At 44.5% G+C, this 23,029-nt stretch overlaps 1 protein-coding gene and 1 long non-coding RNA gene across 2 annotated transcripts in view; one reads left to right on the top strand and one right to left on the bottom strand.

Moving 5' to 3' along the window:
- LOC113927502 overlaps positions 1 to 16,564 on the bottom strand; it is a 52,727-nt gene extending 36,163 nt beyond the window's left edge. The window contains exon 1 of the long non-coding RNA XR_004820234.1: positions 16,446 to 16,564. This is a non-coding gene — a long non-coding RNA (uncharacterized LOC113927502). The remainder of the gene's footprint in view (positions 1 to 16,445) is intronic.
- Positions 16,256 to 22,353, top strand: LOC113927501 (UL16-binding protein 1-like). The gene is made up of 5 exons (XM_035728715.1): positions 16,256 to 16,627; positions 18,750 to 19,013; positions 19,250 to 19,525; positions 20,204 to 20,330; positions 21,585 to 22,353. Exons 1-4 carry the CDS (start codon positions 16,507 to 16,509, stop codon positions 20,326 to 20,328), a joined length of 786 nt encoding a protein of 261 aa, XP_035584608.1. The 5' UTR covers positions 16,256 to 16,506; the 3' UTR covers positions 20,329 to 20,330; positions 21,585 to 22,353.
- Positions 22,354 to 23,029: the final 676 nt, after the last annotated feature.

Below are 23,029 nucleotides of genomic sequence, written 5' to 3' on the forward strand. Positions count from 1 at the left end.
TGATATAATCTGCCTCAACACTCACTTTGTCTCAGAGCTAAACTGTGGTCCCTGGAAAAAAAAAATCACCCTTTTTTTCCCCCTCTGCAAACCTGAAGATAGTACTACTTGGAAATAGGATTCTCTGTAGAATTTACGGGTTGCTAGGAGGATGCATAGCTAGAGTAATAGCATTCATCATTCAGATGCTTTTACTTCCATAGCCTGAGAACACACCTTAGAATTTGGCCAAATGCCCATGTGCTTCTCCTATACTTCCAAAGATAAGGGACTTGAACTATGTGCATTCATAAAGAAGGGGAGGATTGGATTGCCTATAAATTATATCTCAACAAATTTGGTTTTTATAAAAGGTGGAGGGAAGGAAACCTAGTGGTACCTGAAAAAAAGAAATCCAGCGAACGTGTCATTCCCATAAGCACATCTATGTGTCTAGTGCTTGAAAAAGTGTTGAAAATCTTTCTCCAACTCCATGAAACTACGACTGTCACCCTAGTGTAGTACAGGATCAAGCAGATGGAGGTAACAATTGAGCAGCCTTCTGGCTCCCGCCCACAAATGAACCCCGAGGAACTATAAAGGTACGAAGGAAATAGATCAACAGCAATTTTCTCAACAGCCATGCTGTTTGCAGGAGGTCCAAGAGGTACTCCCTCTCAAGTGTTGGAGGAAAAGACCTCTGGGCCTAGAATTTTATATGCTGTCATATTCTCATTCGAGTAGGAGAGTGTATGTATTCGTTTTTAATGGCAGCCACAACACATCACCACAAACTTAGCTACTTAAATCAAGATATATTTCTTGGGGCGGAGCAAGATGGCAGAGGAGTAGGAGACCTGGATTTCGTCTGGTCTAAGGAATTCCACTGAATAGGGATCAAACCATTCTGAACACCTACGAACTCAACAGGAGATCGAAAATAAAAATAGTAATAACACTCTGAACAGCAAAGCGACCACTTTCTGGAAGGTAGGATGTGCGGAGAAGTGAATCCGAGGCGATATTCGGGAGGATAGACGGCGGGAGAGGGGGCCTCCGTCGGCCACTTCTGGCAAGTGATAGAGCCGCGGAGCACAAAATTGGAACTTTTAGAAGTCGGCTCTGCTGAGGGACGTCGCTCCAGTGGCTAAGCTGGGGGTGGAACCCTCGCGGGACTGTGTGGTCTCAGGACCCTCGGGGTCACAGAAAGACCGGGGGTGCCTGAGTGCGGCAGAGCTCCCAGGTATCGGAGCAGGGAAGCCAGCTGCAGAGACAGAGCTGAGGAGCGGGCTCTCAGCTTGGGGTTACCATAAACTGTGATCGGCGAAACAGTTGGGCCACTGCTCCTCCAGCAGGGACCCAACAAGCGGCAGAGCCGGGGAGACCCCCTTCCTCCCCTGGGAGGGGTGGCACGGGAGCGCACTGCAGGGATCTGCTGGGTTTGGAGACTCCACATGGGGTCGGGTGCCAGAGATAGAAACGCCAGTCACAGGCCGGGTGAGCACGGAGTGCGGCTGGAGACCGGGGACACGGGAGTGACTGACTGCTTTTCTCTGGGGGCGCACTGAGGAGCGGGGCCCCGAGTTCTCGGCTCCTCTGGGGCGGAGATTGAGAGGCCACCATTTTCACTGTCATCCTCCAAAGCTATATGGAAAGCTTGCAGGGAACAAAAGCTCCCGAGAGCAAACCTGAGCAGATTGCTTAGCCTGGACCGACAAGGGCAGGGCAATTCCGCCTCCGGCAAAGACGTTTGGGAACCACGGCAACAGGCCCCTCCCCCAGAAGATCGGGAACAGCCAGCCAAGCCCAAGTTTACCGATCAAGGAGAATGGGAGAACTCCAGCACTAGGGAATACTGCACATAGAATTCATGGCTTTTTTTACCATGATTCATTAGTCTTTCACAGTTAATTTTTTTTCACTTTTTTTTTGAATTTTAATTTTTCCCTTTTCCAACCAACATCTTATCAATCCCTTTTAAAAAAAAACACATTTTTATTTTTCATTTTTAGAGTCATATTCTATCCCTTCATAGTAGTTACCCTTATTTTATATATATATATATAAAAGTTGTTCTCTCTTTAAAATTTTGAGATACAGTTTCTTCTAACAGATCAAAATATACCCTAAATCTCTAGTGTATGGCTATGTTCTAGTCTCCTGCCTGATCACATTCTCTCCCCCACCTTTTTTTTTTCTTTCTTTCTTTCCTTTTATTTTGATACTCTTCTATCTTTTTTCAAACATCTTCTTATCAATTCCTTTTTTAAAATTTTTTATAATTTTCATCTTTACAGTCATATTCCATCCCTTCATTGTATCAACCCTTATTTTGTACATATATAAGTCTTTCTTTCTTTCTTTAAAATTTTAGGAGGCACTTTCTTCTAACAGACTAAAATACACCCCAAATCTAGTGTGTGGCACGGATCTATGAACCAGCCTGATCATATTTGATCATATTCTAGTTTGCTTTTGTTTGTTTTTATCTTTTTCTTTTTTTTTTCTTCTTTCTTTTTTCTTTCTTTCCCTTTCTTTTCCCCTGGTTTCAGGTCTTTCCTGATTTGATTAGAGTATATTTTCTGGGGACATTGTTAACCTGTTAGCATTTTGTTCTCTCATTCATCTGTTCTACTCTGGACAAAATGACAAGATGAAAAAAATCACCTGAACAAAAAGAACAAGAGGTAGGACCGTCTGCCAGGGACCTACTCAATACGGACATCAGTACGATGTCGGACCTAGAGTTCAGAATCATGACTTTAAAGATACTAGCTGGGCTTGAAAAAAGCATGAAAGCTATTAGAGAAACCCTTTCTGGAGAAATAAAAGAACTAAAATCTAACCAAGTCGAAATCAAAAAGGCTATTAATGAGGTGCAATAAAAAATGGGGGCACTAAATGCTAGGATAAATGAGGCAGAAGAGAGAATCAGCGATATAGAAGACCAAATGATGGAAAATAAAGAAGCTGAGAAAAAGAGAGAGAAACAACTACTGGATCATGAGGGCAGAATTCGAGAGATAAGGGATACGATAAGACGAAACAACATTAGAATAATTGGGATCCCAGAAGAAGAAAGAGAGAGAGGGGCAGAAGGTATATTGGAGCAAATTATAGCAGAGAACTTCCCTAATGTGGGGAAGGAAACAGGCATCAAAATCCAGGAGGCACAGAGAACCCCTCTCAAAATCAATAAAAATAGGTCAACACCCCGTCTAATAGTAAAACTTACGAGTCTCAGAGACAAAGAGAAAATCCTGAAAGCAGCTCGGGAGAAGAGATATGTAACCTACAATGGTAGAAACATTAGACTGGCAACAGACCTATCCACGGAAACCGGGCAGGCCAGAAAGGACTGGCATGATATCTTCAGAGCACTAAACGAGAAAAATATGCAGCCAAGAATACTATATCCAGCTAGGCTGTCATTGAAAACAGAAGGAGAGATAAAAAGCTTCCAGGACAAACAAAAACTAAAGGAATTTGCAAACACAAAACCAGCCCTACAAGAAATATTAAAATAGGTCCTCTAAGCAAAAAGAGAGCCTAAAGCAGCATAGATCAGAAAGGAACACAGACAATATACAGTAACAGTCACCTTACAGGCAATACAATGGCACTAAATTCATACCTTTCAATAGTTACCCTGAATGTAAATGGGCTAAATGCCCCAATCAAAAGACACAGGCTATCAGATTGGATTAAAAAACAAGACCCATCAATATGCTATCTGCAAGAGACTCATTTTAGACCCAAAGACACCCCCAGGTTGAAAGTGAGGGGGTGGAAAACCATTTACCATGCTAATGGACACCAGAAGAAACCTGGGTGGCAATCCTTATATCAGACAAATCAGATTTTAAAACAAAGACTGTAATAAGAGATGAGGAAGGACACTATATCCTACTTAAAAGGTCTATCCAACAAGAAGATCTAACAATTGTAAATATCTATGCCCCTAATGTGGGAGCAGCCAATTATATAAGGCAATTATTAACAAAAGCAAAGAAACACATTGACAACAATACAATAATAGTGGGGGACTTTAACACCCCCCTAGCTGAAATGGACAGATCATCTAAGCAAAAGATCAACAAGGAAATAAAGACTTTAAATGACACACTGGACCAAATGGACTTCATAGACATATTCAGAACATTCCATCCCAAAGCAACGGAATACACATTCTTCTCTAGTGCCCATGGAACATTCTCCAGAATTGATCACATCCTAGGTCACAAATCAGATCTCAACCGGTACCAAAAGATTGGGATCATTCCCTGCATATTTTCAGACCACAGTGCTTTGAAACTAGAACTCAATCACAAGAGGAAAGTCAGAAAGAACTCAAATACATGGAGGCTAAAGAGCATCCTACTAAAGAATGAATGGGTCAACCAGGAAATTAAAGAAGAATTAAAAAAATTCATGGAAACCAATGAAAATGAAAACACAACTGTTCAAAATCTTTGGGATACAGCAAAGGCAGTCCTGAGAGGAAAGTATATAACAATACAAGCCTTTCTCAAGAAACAAGAAAGGTCTCAAATACACAACCTAACCCTACACCTAAAGGAGCTAGAGAAAAAACAGCAAAGAAAGCCTAAACCCAGCAGGAGAAGAGAAATCATAAAGATCAGAGCAGAAATCAATGAAATAGAAACCAAAAGAACAGGAGAACAGATCAACGAAACTAGGAGCTGGTTCTTTGAAAGAATTAACAAGATTGATAAACCCCTGGCCAGACTTATCCAAAAGAAAAGAGAAATGACCCAAATCAACAAAATCATGAATGAAAGAGGGGAGATCACAACCAACACCAAAGAAATACAAACAATTATAAGAACATATTATGAGCAACTCTATGCCAGTAAATTAGAAAACCTGGAAGAAATGGGTGCATTCCTAGAGATGTATCAACTACCAAAATTGAACCAGGAAGAAATAGAAAACCTGAACAGACCCATAACCACTAAGGACATTGAAGCAGTCCTCAAAAATCTCCCACGAAACAAAAGCCCAGGGCCAGATGGCTTCCCAGGGGATTTCTATCAGACATTTCAAGAAGAATTAATACCTGTTCTCCTGAAACTGTTCCAAAAAATAGAAATGGAAGGAAAACTTCCAAACTCATTTTATGAGGCCACCATTACCTTGATCCCCAAACCAAAGACCCCATCAAAAAGGAGAATTACAGACCGATATCCTTGATGAACTTGCATGCAAAAATTCTCACCAAAATACTAGCCAATAGGATCCAACAGTACATTAAAAGGATTATTCACCATGACCAAGTGGGATTTATCCCTGGGCTGCAAGGCTGGTTCAACATCGGCAAATCAATCAACGTGATACGATACATTAACAAAAGAAAGAACAAGAATCATATGATCCTCTCAATAGATGCAGAAAAAGCATTTGACAAAGTACAACATCCTTTCTTGATCAAAACTCTTCAGAGTATAGGGATAGAGGGTACATACCTCAATATCATAAAAGCCATCTATGAAAAACCTACAGCGAATATCATTCTCAATGGGGAAAAGCTGAGAGCTTTTCCCCTAAGGTCAGGAAGGCGGCAGGGATGTCCACTCTCACCACTGCTATTCAACATAGTATCAGAAGTCCTAGCCACAGCAATCAGACAACAAAAAGAAATCAAGGGCATCCAAATCGGCAAAGAGGAAGTCAACCTCTCACTCTTTGCAGATGATATGATACTTTATGTGGAAAACCCAAAAGACTCCACCCCAAAACTGCTAGAACTCATAGAGGAATTCAGTCAAGTAGCAGGCTATAAAATCAATGCACAGAAATCAGTGGCATTCCTATACACCAACAGTAAGACAGAAGAGAGACAAATCAAGGAGACGATCCCCGTTACAGTTGCACCCAAAACCATAAGATACCTAGGAATAAATCTAACCAAAGAAGCAAAGGATCTGTACTCAGAAAACTATAAAATACTCATGAAAGAAATGGAGGAAGACACAAAGAAATGGAAAAACGTTCCATGCTCATGGATTGGAAGAACAAACATTGTGAAGATGTCAATGCTACCTAGAGCAATCTACACATTCAATGCAATCCCCATCAAAATACCATCCACCTTTTTCAAAGAAATGGAACAAATCATCCTAAAATTTGTATGGAACCAGAAGAGACCCCGAATAGCCAGAGGAATATTGAAAAAGAAAAGCAAAGCTGGCGGCGTCACAATTCTGGACTTCACGCTCTATTACAAAGCTGTCATCATCAAGACAGTATGGTACTGGCACAAAAACAGACACATAGATCAATGGAACAGAATTGAGAGCCCAGAAATGGACCCTCAACTCTATGGTCAACTCATCTTTGACAAAGCAGGAAAGAATGTCCAATGGAAAAAAGACAGTCTCTTCAACAAACGGTGTTGGGAAAATTGGACAGCCACATGCAGAAGAATGAAACTGGACCATTTCCTTACACCACACACAAAAATAGACTCCCAATGGTTGAAAGACCTAAACGTGAGACAGGAGTCCATCAAAATCCTAAAGGAGAACACAGGCAGCAACCTCTTCGACCTCAGCCGCAGCAACTTCTTCCTAGAAATATGGCCAAAGGCAAGGGAAGCCAGGGCAAAAATGAACTATTGGGATTTCATCAAGATAAAAAGCTTTTGCACAGCAAAAGAAACAGTCCACAAAACCAAAAGACAACCGACAAAATGGGAGAAAATATTTGCAAATGACATATCAGATAAAGGGCTAGTATCCAAAATCTATAAAGAACTTATCAGACTCAGCACCCAAAGAACAAATAATCCCATCAAGAAATGGGCAGAAGACATGAACAGACATTTCTCCAAAGAAGACATCCAAATGGTCAACAGACACATGAAAAAGTGCTCAACATCGCTCGGCATCAGGGAAATCCAAATCAAAACCTCAATGAGATACCACCTCACACCCGTCAGAATGGCTAAAATTAACAAGTCAGGAAACGACAGATGTTGGCGGGGATGTGGAGAAAGGGGAACCCTCCTACACTGTTGGTGGGAATGCAAGCTGGTGCAACCGCTCTGGAAAACAGTATGGAGGTTCCTCAAACAGTTGAAAATAGAGCTACCATACGATCCAGCAATTGCACTACTGGGTATTTACCCCAAAGATACAAATGTAGGGATCCGAAGGGGTACGTGCACCCCAATGTTTATAGCAGCAATGTCCACCATAGCCAAACTGTGGAAAGAGCCAAGATGTCCATCGACAGATGAATGGATAAAGAAGAAGTGGTATATATACACAATGGAATATTATGCAGCCATCAAAAGGAATGAGATCTTGCCATTTGCAACGACGTGGATGGAACTGGAGGGTGTTATGCTGAGTGAAATAAGTCAATCAGAGAAAGACATGTATCATATGACCTCACTGATATGAGGAATTCTTAATCTCAGGAAACAAACTGAGGGTTGCTGGAGTGGTGGGGCGTGGGAGGGATGGGGTGGCTGGGTGATAGACATTGGGGAGGGTATGTGCTATGGTGAGCACTGGGAATTGTACAAGACTGATGAATCACGGATCTGTACTTCTGAAACAAATAATGTAATATATGTAAAGAAAAAAAAGAAGAAGAAGAAGATAGCAGGAGGGGAAGAATGAAGGGGAGTAAGTCGGAAGGGGAGACGAACCATTAGAGACGATGGACTCTGAAAAACAAACTGAGGGTTCTAGAGGGGAGGGGGTGGGGGGATGGGTTAGCCTGGTGATGGGTATTAAAGAGGGCACATTCTGCATGGAGCACTGGGTTTTGTGCACAAACAATGAATCATGGAACACTACATCAAAAACTAATGATGTAATGTATGGTGATTAACATAACAATAAAAAAATTATTTTAAAAAAAGACATATTTCTTATGTCACAGCTATGTAAAAGAGATGTCTGAACTGACTCAGTGAGTTTCCTGCTCTGGGCTTCCCAAAGCCAATGTCAAGGCACCGAGCAGCTGGGCTCTTAGCCAGAGACACTGGGAGGAATCTGCTCATTCGGATTGCTAAGGAAATCCAGTTTCCTGGAGTTTCTGGCCTGAGAGCCCCCACTTCCTTGCTGGCTGCCAGCTGGAGGCCCTCCTTAACTCCTGTAGGGGCCTCCATCTTGCATATGGCCCCCCTCAACTCAGGGCCAACAATAGGGCGCCCCATCTCTCTACCTCTCCTTCTGCCACATCTCTCTTGCCTCCAGTCTGAGAAAGTCTCCATTTTGAAGGGCTCATGTGATCCACTGGGCCCCTCAGATGATCTAGGATAATCTCCCTATCGTAAAGTCAACTGAGTAGCCACTTTAATTACATCTGCAAAGCCCCTTCGTAGCAGTACCTCAATTAACATTTGATGAGTGACTAACATGACACTTGGAGGAACTCTTCAGAATTCTGAATACCACCAGGTATTAAAAATATTTTTGAACATATAAAGCCTAAAGAATATTTTCCCCAGAAAGATCCAACTTGAAAATATCTTTTGAATAAAGTATTCCAATAGTAGGAGAAACACATCCAGGAGATTTAACAAGAGAAAAAAAGAATGAGTAACCAATTTTGCTAAATTTTTTATTTATTAAAGATAGTTAAAATTTTGTCTAAAAACAATTTTACATTGTTAATTTGTTACAGATTATTGCTGCCCGAAAAAGGGGGGGTGGGGCACCTGGGGGGCTCAGTTGTTAAGCGTCTACCTTCGGCTCCCGTCATGATCCCGGGGTCCTGGGATCGAGCCCCCGCATCGGGCTCCCTGCTCTGCGGGAAGCCTGCTTCTCCCTCTCCCACTCCCCCTGCTTGTGTTCCTGCCTCGCTATCTCTCTCTGTGTCAAATAAATAAATAAAATCTTTTTTAAAAAGGGGGGTGAAGGGTGAGGGGAGTTTCTATCACAGAAAAGAAAACGTATAGCAACACCTCAGAAATAAAAATCTGGGTAGTATCAGGGAAATGGAGTAGGAGGAAGCACACAGAAGAGATATGAAAACATGCTAAATAACTTTTTAGGAATGACCAAAAACAATGATAAATAAATGTAAATAAACGTTAGTATGGATCAAAGTTTAAGGGCAATGATTATGAAAAGAAAAATAGAATGAATAATGTTTAAACCAGCAGAAGAAACCTCAGTACAGTAAAAGGAATGCCGGTGCAGAGAGGGAATTTCTTAAAGCATAATAAATGAAAAAGACGATGGCTGAGATAATTTCTACTGTATTAGTAATCACAATAAAGGTAAACTCCTAAACTCTCCAATTAAAAAACTGAAATTTTTAGGTTAGATTTAAAAATAATCCACAGCACACACTGTTTTCAAAAGACACCCTGAAAATGAAAAAAAAAAAACCCAAAGATTAAAAATAAAAGGCCTAACCATCAGGGTACACTAGGTTTATTGCAGAAAGCAGAAACAACGTTCAAAGCTGAGAGGCTTAAAACTAACGTACACTAAAAATGACCCAGATGGTAAATTTTATGTGGTTTGACCATATTTACCATTTACCATATTAATTTTTTAAGTTATTTTTTAAATGCCATTTGTCTTCCTCGGGCCAAAGGTCCAGTGCAGCTCAGGAGGAAGACTCTGCTTATTAAATAGACGAATAGCAGGGCGCCTGGGTGGCTCAGATGGTTAAGCGTCTGCCTTCGGCTCAGGTCATGATCCCAGAATCCTGGGATCGAGTCCCACATCGGGCTCCCTGCTCCTTGGGAGCCTGCTTCTCCCTCTGCTTCTCTCTCTCTCTCTCTCTCTCTCCCCCCACCTCTGTCGCTCATGAATAAATAAATAAAATCATTAAAAAAAAAAAAAGACTGCAACATCCTTTAAAAAATAAATAAATAAATAAATAAATAAATAAATAAATAAATAGACGAATAGCACTGAAAACCTCAAATTTTCTAAGAATTTTACCATGATTCATTATTTCATCAAAGTTAATTTTTGTTGACTGTTTTTTTTTATTTTTCTTTTTCCCTTTTTCAATCAACATCTTATAAATCCCTTTTTTTAAAAAAAAAAAACATTTTTTATTTTTCATTTTTAGAGTCATATTTTATCCCTTCATAGTAGTTACCCTTATTTTTGGCATATATATATAAGTTGTTCCCTCTTTAAAATTTTGAGGTACAGTTTCTTCTAACAGATCAAAATATACCCTAAATCACTAGTGTATGGCTTTGTTCTAGTCTCCTGCCTGATCACATTCTCTCCCTTTTTCCTTTTTTTTTTTTTCTTAAATCTTCTTTCTTTTTTCAAACAACTTATCTTACCAAGTCCTTTTATAAAATCTTTTATAATTTTCATCTTTACAGTCATCTTCCATCCCTTCATTGTATCAACCCTTATTTTGTACATATATGTCTTTCTTCCTTTAAAATTTTAGGAGGCACTTTTTTCTAACAGACCAAAATACGCCCAAAATCTAGTGTGTGGCACTGATCTATGCACTAGCCTGATCATATTTGATCATATTCTGCCTTTTTTGTATTGTTTTGTTTTTGTTTTTATCTTTCTTTTTCTTTTTCTTTTTTTTCTTTTTCTCTTTCTTTTTTCTTTCTTTCCCTTTCTTTTCCCCTGGTTTCAGGTCTTTTCTGATTTGTATACAGTATATTTGCTGGGGACGTTGTAAACCTGTTAGCATTTTGTTCTCTCATTCATCTATTCTCCTCTGGACAAAATGACAAGACAAAAGAAATCACCTCAGCAAAAAGAGCAAGAGGTAGTACCGTCAGCCAGGGACTTACTCAATACGGACATTAGTACGATGTCGGACCTAGAGTTCAGAATCATGACTTTAAAGATACTAGCTGGGCTTGAAAAAACGGTGGAAGTTATTAGAGAAACCCTTTCTGGAGAAATAAAAGAACTAAAATCTAACCAAATCGAAATCAAAAAGGCTATTGATGAGGTGCAATCAAAAATGGGGGCACTAAATGCTAGGATAAATGAGGCAGAAGAGAGAATCAGCGATATAGAAGACCAAATGATGGAAAATAAAGAGGCTGAGAAAAAGAGAGAGAAACAACTACAGGATCACGAGGGCAGAATTCGAGAGATAAGTGATACGATAAGACGAAACAACATTAGAATAATTGGGATCCCAGAAGAAGAAGAGAGAGAGAGAGGGGCAGAAGGTATATTGGAGCAAATTATAGCAGAGAACTTCCCTAATGTGAGGAAGGAAACAGGCATTAAAATCGAGGAGGCACAGAGAACCCCTGTCAAAATCAATAATAATAGGTCAACACCCCGACATCTAATAGTAAAACTTACGAGTCTCAGAGACAAAGAGAAAATCCTGAAAGCAGCTCGGGAGAAGAGATATGTAACCTACAATGGTAGAAACATTAGATTGGCAACAGACCTATCCACAGAGACCTTGCAGGCCAGAAAGGACTGGCAAGATATCTTCAGAGCACTAAACGAGAAAAATATGCAGCCAAGAATACTATATCCAGCTAGGCTATCATTGAAAATAGAAGGAGAGATAAAAAGCTTCCAGAACAAACAAAAACTAAAGGAATTTGCAAACACGAAACCAGCCCTACAAGAAATATTGAGAGGGGTCCTCTAAGCAAAGAGAGAACCTAAAAGCAGCAAAGAGCAGAAACGAACACAGACAACAGACAGTTAACAGTCACCTTACAGGTAATACAATGGCACTAAATTCATACCTTTCAATAGTTACCCTGAATGTAAATGGGCTAAATGCCCCAATCAAAAGACACAGGCTATCAGATTGGATTAAAAAACAAGACCCATCAATATGCTGTCTACAAGAGACTCATTTTAGACCCAAAGACACCCCCAGATTGAAAGTGAGGGGGTGGAAAACCATTTACCATGCTAATGGACACCAAAAGAAAGCTGGGTGGCAATCCTTATATCAGACAAATCAGATTTTAAAACAAAGACTGTAATAAGAGATGAGGAAGGACACTATATCCTACTTAAAGGGTCTATCCAACAAGAAGATCTAACAATTGTAAATATCTATGCCCCAAACATGGGAGCAGCCAATTATATAAAGCAATTAATAACAAAAGCAAAGAAACGCATTGACAACAATACAATAATAGTGGGGGACTTTAACACCCCCCTAGCTGAAATGGACAGATCATCTAAGCAAAAGATCAACAAGGAAATAAAGACTTTAAATGACACACTGGACCAAATGGACTTCACAGACATATTCAGAACATTCCATCCCAAAGCAACGGAATACACATTCTTCTCTAGTGCCCATGGAACATTCTCCAGAATTGATCACATCCTAGGTCACAAATCAGGTCTCAATCGGTACCAAAAGATTGGGATCATTCCCTGCATATTTTCAGACCACAATGCTTTGAAACTAGAACTCAACCACAAGAGGAAAGTCGGAAAGAACTCAAATACATGGAGGCTAAAGAGCATCCTACTAAAGAATGAATGGGTCAACCAAGAAATTAAAGAAGAATTAAAAAAATTCATGGAAACCAATGAAAATGAAAACACAACTGTTCAAAATCTTTGGGATACAGCAAAGGCAGTCCTGAGAGGAAAGTATATAGCAATACAAGCCTTTCTCAAGAAACAAGAAAGGTCTCAAATACACAACCTAACCCTACACCTAAAGGAGCTGGAGAAAAAACAGCAAAGAAAGCCTAAACCCAGCAGGAGAAGAGAAATCATAAAGATCAGAGCAGAAATCAATGAACTAGAAACCAAAAGAACAGTAGAACAGATCAATGAAACTAGGAGCTGGTTCTTTGAAAGAATTAACAAGATTGATAAACCCCTGGCCAGACTGATCCAAAAGAAAAGAGAAATGACCCAAATCAACAAAATCATGAATGAAAGAGGAGAGATCACAACCAACACCAAAGAAATACAAACAATTATAAGAACATATTATGAGCAACTCTATGCCAGCAAATTAGATAACCTGGAAGAAATGGGTGCATTCCTAGAGATGTATCAACTACCAAAATTGAACCAGGAAGAAAGAGAAAACCTGAACAGACCTATAACCACTAAGGAAATTGAAGCAGTCATCAAAAATCTCCCAAGAAACAAAAGCCCAGGGCCAGATGACTTCCCAGGGGAATTCTATCAGACATTTCAAGAAGAATTAATACCTATTCTCCTGAAACTGTTCCAAAAAATAGAAATGGAAGGGAAACTTCCAAACTCATTTTATGAGGCCAGCATTACCTTGATCCCAAAACCAGACAAAGACCCCATCAAAAAAGAGAATTACAGACCAATATCCTTGATGAACATGGATGCAAAAATTCTCACCAAAATACTAGCCAATAGGATCCAACAGTACATTAAAAGGATTATTCACCATGACCAAGTGGGATTTATCCCTGGGCTGCAAGGCTGGTTCAACATCCGCAAATCAATCAACGTGATACAATACATTAACAAAAGAAAGAGCAAGAATCATATGATCCTCTCAATAGATGCAGAAAAAGCATTTGACAAAGTACAACATCCTTTCTTGATCAAAACTCTTCAGAGTATAGGGATAGAGGATACATACCTCAATATCATAAAAGCCATCTATGAAAAACCTACAGCGAATATCATTCTCAATGGGGAAAGGCTGAGAGCTTTTCCCCTAAGGTCAGGAACGCGGCAGGGATGTCCACTCTCACCACTGCTATTCAACATAGTATTAGAAGTCCTAGCCACAGCAATCAGACAACAAAAAGAAATCAAAGGCATCCAAATCGGCAAAGAGGAAGTCAAACTCTCACTCTTTGCAGATGATATGATACTGTATGTGGAAAACCCAAAAGACTCCACCCCAAAACTGCTAGAACTCATACAGGAATTCAGTCAAGTAGCAGGATATAAAATCAATGCACAGAAATCAGTGGCATTCCTATACACCAACAACAAGACAGAAGAGAGACAAATCAAGGAGTCTATCCCATTTACAATTGCACCCAAAACCATTAGATACCTAGGAATAAATCTCACCAAAGAGGCAAAGGATCTGTACTCAGAAAACTATAAAATACTCATGAAAGAAATTGAAGAAGACACAAAGAAATGGAAAAACGTTCCATGCACATGGATTGGGAGAATCAATATTGTGAAGATGTCAATGCTACCTAGAACCATCTACACATTCAATGCAATCCCCATCAAAATACCATCCACTTTTTTCAAAGAAATGGAACAAATAATCCTAAAATTTGTATGGAACCAGAAGAGACCCAGAATAGCCAGAGGAATACTGAAAAAGAAAAGCAAAGGTGGCGGCGTCACAATTCCGGACTTCCAGCTCTATTACAAAGCTGTCATCATCAAGACAGTATGGTACTGGCACAAAAACAGACACATAGATCAATGGAACAGAATCGAGAGCCCAGAAATGGACCCTCAACTCTATGGTCAACTCATCTTTGACAAAGCAGGAAAGAATGTCCAATGGAAAAAAGACAGTCTCTTCAACAAACGGTGTTGGGAAAATTGGACAGCCACATGCAGAAGAATGAAACTGGACCATTTCCTTACACCACACACAAAAATAGACTCCCAATGGTTGAAAGACCTAAACGTGAGACAGGAGTCCATCAAAATCCTAAAGGAGAACACAGGCAGCAACCTCTTCGACCTCAGCCGCAGCAACTTCTTCCTAGAAATATGGCCAAAGGCAAGGGAAGCCAGGGCAAAAATGAACTATTGGGATTTCATCAAGATAAAAAGCTTTTGCACAGCAAAAGAAACAGTCCACAAAACCAAAAGACAACCGACAGAATGGGAGAAAATATTTGCAAATGACATATCAGATAAAGGGCTAGTATCCAAAATCTATAAAGAACTTATCAAACTCAACACCCAAAGAACAAATAATCCCATCAAGAAATGGGCAGAAGACATGAACAGACATTTCTCCAAAGAAGACATCCAAATGGCCAACAGGCACATGAAAAAGTGCTCAACATCGCTCGGCATCAGGGAAATCCAAATCAAAACCTCAATGAGATACCACCTCACTCCCATCAGAATGGCTAAAATTAACAAGTCAGGGAACGACAGATGTTGGCGGGGATGTGGAGAAAGGGGAACCCTCCTACACTGTTGGTGGGAATGCAAGCTGGTGCAACCGCTCTGGAAAACAGTATGGAGGTTCCTCAAACAGTTGAAATTAGAGCTACCGTTCGATCCAGCAATTGCACTACTGGGTATTTACCACAAAGATACAAATGTAGGGACCCGAAGGGGTATGTGTACCCCAATGTTCATAGCAGCAATGTCCACCATAGCCAAACTGTGGAAAGAGCCAAGATGTCCATCGACAGATGAATGGATAAAGAAGAGGTGGTATATATACACAATGGAATATTATGCAGCCATCAAAAGGAATGAGATCTTGCCATTTGCAACGACGTGGATGGAACTGGAGGGTGTTATGCTGAGTGAAATAAGTCAATCAGAGAAAGACATGTATCACATGACCTCACTGATATGAGGAATTCTTAATCTCAGGAAAGAAACTGAGTGTTACTGGAGTGGTTGGGGGTGGGAGGGATGGGGTGGCTGGGTGATAGACATTGGGGAGGGTATGTGCTACGGTGAGCGCTGTGAATTGTACAAGACTGTTGAATCACAGATCTGTACTTCTGAAACAAATAATGCAACATATTTTAAGAAAAAAGAAAAAGAAGTAGATAACAGGAGAGGAAGAAAAGGGGAGTATGTCAGAGGGGGAGACGAACCATGAGAGATGATGGACTCTGAAAAACAAACTGAGGGTTCTAGAGGGGAGGGGGGTAGGGGGATGGGTTAGCCTGGTGATGGGTATTGAGGAGGGCACGTTCTGCATGGAGCACTGGGTGTTATGAACAAACAATGAATCATGGAACACTGCACCAAAAGCTAATGATGTAATATATGGTGATTAACATAACAATAAAAAATTAAAAAAAAAAGAATCAGGGATGCCTGGGTGGCTCAGTCACTAGTTAAGCATCTGCCTTTGGCTGCGTCAAGCATCCAGAATTACAGGGATTGAGCCCGCCTGGAGCCCCACCGTCGCCTCACCGTCGCCCCACCGACGCCCCACCTTCGCCCCATCTTCGCCCCGCCTCCAGTTCCCGGCTTCGAAAACCTTCCACCATCGAACTGACAAATCACTCCTAGACTTAACTGTGAAGCGTCCCTCGGTCAGCCAGCCTCCGCCCTTGCTGGTCCAGCCACCGCCCTGCCTGGGGCTCCGCCCAGTGGGGAGCCTGCTTCTCCCCCTCCCTCTGCCTCCCCCACGCCCCTGCTCGCGCTCTCTCTCCCTCTCTCTCTCTCTCAAAGATTAAAAAAAAGAAAATTGGAAGAATCATTGCGCACTTCCTCCTGGATGCGTGCACGTGCGGAGATCCAGAAACACTCGGATAAAAGTGTCCTGCGCAGCCCAGCCCCGGACAGGAAGCCCGATCTCCTTTCCGGCACCTGAGTTCGTTCAGAAGCCGCTCCGCTCCTCCACTTGGTCTCCTCCAGACTTGGGGTCGAGATGCAGCCTCCTGCCACCACCAGGTTCACGCTGGGCCTCCCGGTCCTGCTGCTGGTGCGCTGGGTCACGGCGGCGGCGGCCGGATCGGTCGTGGGCGCGACGAGCAGCGGGCGAGAGATACGTGAGTCCCGGGGTTTGGGAACCTCGTCGCCCGCTGGGGCCGGCGGCCCGCCGGGACTTTGTCGCCCTCTGGGACGGAAAAGCGGCGACCTGGGGGACTACGGACTGCCACCTCTGGGGGCGTGGCGCGCGGGGGAGGGGGAGGGGCGGCGGCGGGGAGTCTGCGGTCGCCCCCAGCCCCCCGCCTTCCTGTCGGGGAACCGGAGCCCGAGCCTCTGAGCCCCGGGCTATGGGTAGGACAGGGCGATCCCGCAGGGCCTGAACCCCACACAAACCCGCGACCCGACCACTCACGTCACTTCTCCATGAGTCACCATCCCCACTGCTATCCACTGGTAGACTTCCCAGGGCACCTGAGCCAAGGTTCAAGGCACATGCAGCGCCAGGCCCTCCTTCACCGGCCACATCCCAGCACCACCCAGCTCAGGGTGGGCAGCTCTGATACCCCCTGACCAGAGACCTCCTGGCTACAGGTCCCTGGACCATACTGCAGCCTCTTGCAGGCTCACTTTCCCTGCCAGAGTGTCATTGCCTCCCTCGCTCACTAGGTGGTGGCTGTACCTAACATTCCAATGTGAGGATGTCGCCAAAGGCACAGAACATTTTTCTACAGTGTCACAGGGTCCTATGGCCCAAGAAGCAGGTCCAGTCATTCATCCATATATGGTCTATGGCTGCTTCACTTTGCTAAGGCCCCAGATTCGAGTAGGTATCACAGAGACCTATGCAATATTAATATATACAGAGAACCTTTGCACCAGGCTGGCATTTCAATGAAAATAGGATAGGGTTCAAACCCTGCATCCTTACAGAGGTTTTAGGGTTGGTACTCAACTCTGTCATTCCATCCAGGGTAGGGCACTGTTTTAACATTGTATTTGGAGGAAAGAGAAGACAGTGTGAGAATATTGTACTTGCATTTCCCTGCCCCCTAGCCCCCAACCCACAAGTAATTCAACTACAAACATTTTGCACTCCTGTAACGAATGTGGGGAACGTGAAAGGACCACTACGTGGGTGCCTGAACCGATGGTGTCACTGTGAATTCTCATTCTCTGCAGCACCTCGTGCCCCGCACCATTTCAGTAACAGGGGCCATGATAACACTAGGATCCCTGAGGACGATGTCAGCTCACACACGAGGTCCACTGACAATGCCTGCATGGTCTCTGCTCCCCAGTGTATACCTACCCCTACGAATGACCACATGACCCTTTGGGGAAGGCCAGCAGGAAACATTGCTCTTGCTGTTGACCAGAGGGTCCCTCCTGATTGGAAGCTGGCTTCTGCTTCTCCTAAAGGCTTCCAGCTCTGAGAAGTGGCTCAGGTCTGGAGCCTGGGCAGAGGATCCAGACTCTCTGTTGGGTGTTTGCTTTCAGCCTCTTCCTCATCCATCCTGGGGCTTGGTCTTTGTTTGTTTGTATTGTTTAAATCGAGCAGCCTCTGGGTTGGCTGTCCAGCTATTTTGCCTCTAGGATCACTGTGTTCTGTGAGCCAAAGGGATGGAGAGCTTTCTGTGGGGCAGGCCCTGAGCAGCATTCCAAGCTCTAGGATCATTTTCAATCATGGCCGCCTCCCTGCTTCTGACAGTTGAGCGCCTGTATGTCAACTCTCTTATTTCGGGATTTTTCACCCCATTACTCCTGGGCCCCTATTTCTGCAACACCGTCTCCTACCGCCAAGCTGGGCCATCAGAGAGACGTCACTGAGCTTCTTGACAATGAGGGTGCCCTTCTCACGGTGCAGTCTTCATGAGTGCGGTAAAGAGTCCTCCTGACCTCTCCATGAGCATAGTTGGAGGACATGTTTTTAGTTTTGTTTTATGCATTTCTTGCTATATTTGTTCTGTCAAAGGCTGAGGGACGCTGGTATCAGCCTGGTAGACACAGGGGACATTTCAATGGCTATGTGGTTTCCTGCCAGGCAGAGGCCTCCTGATCCTCCTCAAAGCCGGGAAGGGCGCCACCTCTACTGCTGGGCGGCAGGGGGAGGCTGTGCAGGGACAGTCCTGATTCTGCTAGCTCAGCCTGGCACACATCCGTTGCTGTCACGTGGATGGCCGAGCGGTGCCTGCCGGTCATTGTCTTCCAACCCCAACCTCTACCTGTGCTTTCCCTTCGCAGATGCTCTCTCTCTTTCCTACAACTTCAACATCACATCTCAGGCCAGGCCTGGACAACCATGGTGTGAGATTCAAGGCCTGGTCGATGGAAACCAGTTTCTTTCTTACGACTGTCGGAGCAAGGAGGTCCAACCGGTTGGTCCTCTGGGGATGAAGCTGAGGGACACGGCGTTTTGGGAGAGACAAAAGGAAATTCTGGAAGACCTGGTGGAAGAGCTCAGAAAGAAACTGCTGGACATCAGAACAGGGATTTTCACTAAGAGCCGTAAGTCTGAAGGCCCAGCGCAGAAGGAGAACAGTTTGGTAGGGCCGGGGGGCTAGGGTGTTCATGTAAAACTTAGAAGCGGGTCCCACACACGCGGCCCAGCAGCCAGGGCTGACAAGGAGGACCGAGCAGGGCCGGGAGGGCCGAAGGGGAGCTGAGGAGTACACAGCAGGGGGGACAAAGGATTGGTCAACACCAGAGGCTGACTTGTTTCCCACGGTGGGCGCGGGGGGCAGATCCTCTCACCCTGCAGGGCAGGCTGATGTATGAGTGTGGACCGGACAGACAGCCCAGAGGATCCTGGCAGTTTGCCTTCAATGAGCAGATAACCCACCGCTTTGACCCGGAGATCAGAAAGTGGACAGTGGTGCATCCTGGAGGCCAACAGTTCCAGGGCACATTGGACAAGGACGGAGAGCTGACCGGCTTCCTCATGAGGATCTCCAACGGAGACTGTAAGGGCTGGCTCCAGCAAGTATTGGAGCACTGGGATGAAATGCTGGAGAAAACAGGTAACTCAGAAGACTGGATGGAGTGCTGCTTCTCTTGAAATGACCTCCACCTTCCCCAGTGTGTATGGGGGCGCTCGCCGGGGGGGGGGGTTGTCTGAGAGAGAGAAAGAAATTGATTCATCCATGGCAAATTCTTCTTGGCAGAATAATGGCACAGGAATGTTCTAGCATCCTTCCTTTCCCTTCTCACCTCCTGGAATCACTTCCTCGCTGCATACACCTTTGTCCTTGGGTATTGCTTGGATTTCTTGCTGGCCCCAAACAGGGAGGCATCAGACTGTTGCCAGAGATTGTCTTCTTACTGATTCCTTTTTCGGGAATCGTTGTCTTTTTCATGTCACCTGGTGGGCTGCTGGAAATCCTTCAGTGCCACCTGGACTGTTAGCTCCTGAGAGGTGGTCGCTGTCACCATCCTTGTCCTGCATCACCTCCTGTCTGTCACAGCAGGAGAGACTGGTTACATGGCAACCCCTGCTTCCCTGTTGGCTGTAGGAGCCCCCGGGGGACAGAGCACATTCCCCCCCACCCCCGACAGCAGGACTTGTCACAGCAGCTGCCACAAGGAGAGTGACAGACCCCGTCTGCCTGGTAGGGTGGACCTGGGCCAGCAGGAGCCAAGGGAGCCTCCCCCAGTTTGGGGTCCGGACCGGGGCTCTCACTCTTGCGTTTTCATTTCAGCGCCACCAACCACTCAGCAGGACACGGCCCCGGCCAGGAACACGGCCATCGGACCCGGCACCTGGATCCCCACCCTGCTCCTCAGCTGCGCAGTCCTAATTGGCATCCATGTCGGCCTCCTTTAGAGGTACAGGTCCGGAGAGCAGATTGAGAGGGAAGGGAAGGCAAATGGCCTGGGGTGAGCCCAGGGAAAGGTGAATTCCCAGCCTGCCCCCTGGCCACTCCCTGAACCTTCTCACAGGGCAATGGGACCAGGTGAATGAGAGCTCATATCACGTGTTAGCAACAGCTTGGACAAGCTCAGCCCTGAGTTCTGATATGGCCTCACTGTGAAGGCCACTGGGAAAGGGGAGGGGCCCACACCACTGCTTAAGGCCTGTTGGTGCTAAAGGGATGTAGGGAACTCAGGCCTGGCTCTCTGTAGAGAGTCAATTTGGGCCCAGGGTGGGTGGTGTGGGAACAGCAGGGACACACAGCATGAGCCGGATTCACCTTTGAGTGAGTGCAGCATGGCGGCTTCATGTGACGTGTCCAGGAGAAGGGGACTCCATCCGGGCAGTTACAAGGAGAGGGGCCAGCGTCCAACCCCAGGAGGAGGGTTGTGGGAAGGCCTCTGCAGACCGCTCAAAGGGCTGGAGAGTAGGGCCGTGTTCCCCCAGAACGTGGCTTGGGTCTTCGCATGTAAGGCAGGAAGTGAACAGTAGAGACCGTGCCTGACGGGACTAGATGGAGGCCAGTTCTCCGTGCCACAGTGGGAATCCGGGCTGAGGCTGGTGCCGTCCCTGGCGGCTAGCTTCCCGCAGACCTCAGATCCTGAGCCACTGAGCAGCCCCTGCTTTGAGCAGAGCTGGCCTGGAGATGGGGGGGAACTGAGTTGCGCTGTGTGCTCCCAGCGGAGCCAGGCCAGGAATGGATGGGATGGGGGAAGGGATCATCATACTAAGCTCTGTGTGCTGCTCGCTAGGAGGCTGACCGGGAAGGGAAAAGAAGGATCTCTGGCCACCCTGTTCCCCAAGGTTAGATGTGTCAAGGGCAGGCCTCTGTCTTCTGTCGGATGCCCCAGCAGGTCCTTTAGGGCCTGGCATGAGAGGGAGCATTAGAACGCGAGTCACGTGAGCACATTGATTTCTTACTCACTTTAGTCCTGAGCCCAGACCCTTGGTAACAGGGCCTGGGGCTGACTCAGTGATTTGGTTCAGGAGGGAGGAGGTTTGTAAAGGTGGCTGGACCCAGGGCTGGGGACATGGCTGGGGGGAAATGCATGCCCCTGGGCGCGGGCTGGGCTCTGGGGTAGGGAGTGCTGGTGAAGGGCAGCCCCAGGACAAGGGACCCAGGATTTCCTCAGCCACGGAGACAAACACCTGTTCTTTCATCCTTGCAGGACAAGGATGGTGACAGCGACCACCTCTCAGGAGCTGACAGTCCAGGTGGCAACTGAAGGATTTCCAGCAGCCCACCAGGTGACTTTTCTTAGGCTGCTGAGGCTACCAAGAAGCCCCTGAGGCGGGGACCAGCTCAGCAACTCTGCCTTGGGGCTGGCTGCCTTTGGATGAGCTGCTGTTCATTTTTAGACCATCAGCGCTCTCGAGTTTACAAATCCAGAGACCTCAGTCCGACCACGTGGTGCAGGACAGGGAACCTTCCATGTCCCTTGCATGTGGTGGCGTTCCTGTTCAGTACTTTCATTTGGCATATTTTATGCCACTTTCTCTCTTTGGTGCTAGGTGATGGTATTCTTGTGCTGAAATATTTAAATGCTTGCCCAAGAAATCTCAATGAAGAAAACGTTTTCCATCTTGTTCTTGGTTATGGAATGTCAGATTTTTCTCTGTGGGATGACCTTGTTCTTGCACAGACTATTGCCAAAAAGATATCCTTTGGAAGCTATGTAAACTCAGGGATATTTTCTGTGTCCTCACTGTTTAAAAATTTTTTAAATACTTTATTGAACTATAGTTTACATTCCTTAAAATCAACCCATTACCTCATTGCTTCTAAATGGAATCCTTTATAATGTGATTGTTTTCGGGGGCCTGGGTGCCTCAGTCGGTAGGGTGACTGCCTTCAGCTCAGGACATGATCTCAGGGTCCTGGGCTGGAGTCCTGTTTCTGGTTCCCTGCTCAGTGGGGAGTCTGTTTCTCCCTCTGCCCTCCTGCTTGTGCTCACACGCTCTCTCCCTCTCAAAAATGAATAAATAAAAAAAATCTTTAAAAAATATATAATGTTATTATTTTCTTCAGTAATTTATTTCCATATACATATATCTAAAGAAGCATATCTCTTATAAAATATTTAACTCGGAATTTGTTTTATATCCCATAAGAACTCATGGAATTTTGTTTTTCCTCCACTGTATGGGGTAAATATAAGTGTGATTCTGCTAGATTTCTTGTGGAGACAGAGAATTTAAAGATCACTGAGAAGTCAACTTTCAGGCAGTCATCTGTCAGTGTCAAATATGATCCTGACATGTCGGCATTTAACAGATATTCTGGGAATGAAGCAATTGAGAACCTTCCTGATTTCCCTAGGTCCCCCACCACAGCACTGTCTCTCCTGTCATCCTCCTTTGGTGCACAGTGAGTCTTCACAGCAGAAACAGACCTGCTTCTAACAGTTGATTTATTCCGCTCTGAACAAAGGATTGGTATCTAATATATACAAAGAGCTCCTGTGAATAAATAAGAGGTGTAGTTCTCCTAAGATTTGTGCAAATGCTTAGAGCAAGCAACAGATGGTAAATCAGCCTATGAAATCATTGAACATACCACAAATAATCAAGATAAAGAAGAAAATAGGATGCCTTACACCCACATCAAAGTGAC

The sequence above is a fragment of the Zalophus californianus genome, chromosome 7 (assembly GCF_009762305.2).
Source record: "Zalophus californianus isolate mZalCal1 chromosome 7, mZalCal1.pri.v2, whole genome shotgun sequence".
NCBI classification, from domain to species: Eukaryota; Metazoa; Chordata; class Mammalia; order Carnivora; family Otariidae; genus Zalophus; species Zalophus californianus.

What these genes read in the sequence shown, in the direction of transcription:
- LOC113927501 (XM_035728715.1), top strand. Translation starts at nt 16,507, where the DNA reads ATGCAGCCTCCTGCCACCACCAGGTTCACGCTGGGCCTCCCGGTCCTG. An exon ending in AGGGATTTTCACTAAGAGCC is followed by an intron (nt 19,014 to 19,249) that starts GTAAGTCTGAAG and finishes CGCGGGGGGCAG; the next exon opens with ATCCTCTCACCCTGCAGGGC. An exon ending in TGAAATGCTGGAGAAAACAG is followed by an intron (nt 19,526 to 20,203) that starts GTAACTCAGAAG and finishes TTTTCATTTCAG; the next exon opens with CGCCACCAACCACTCAGCAG.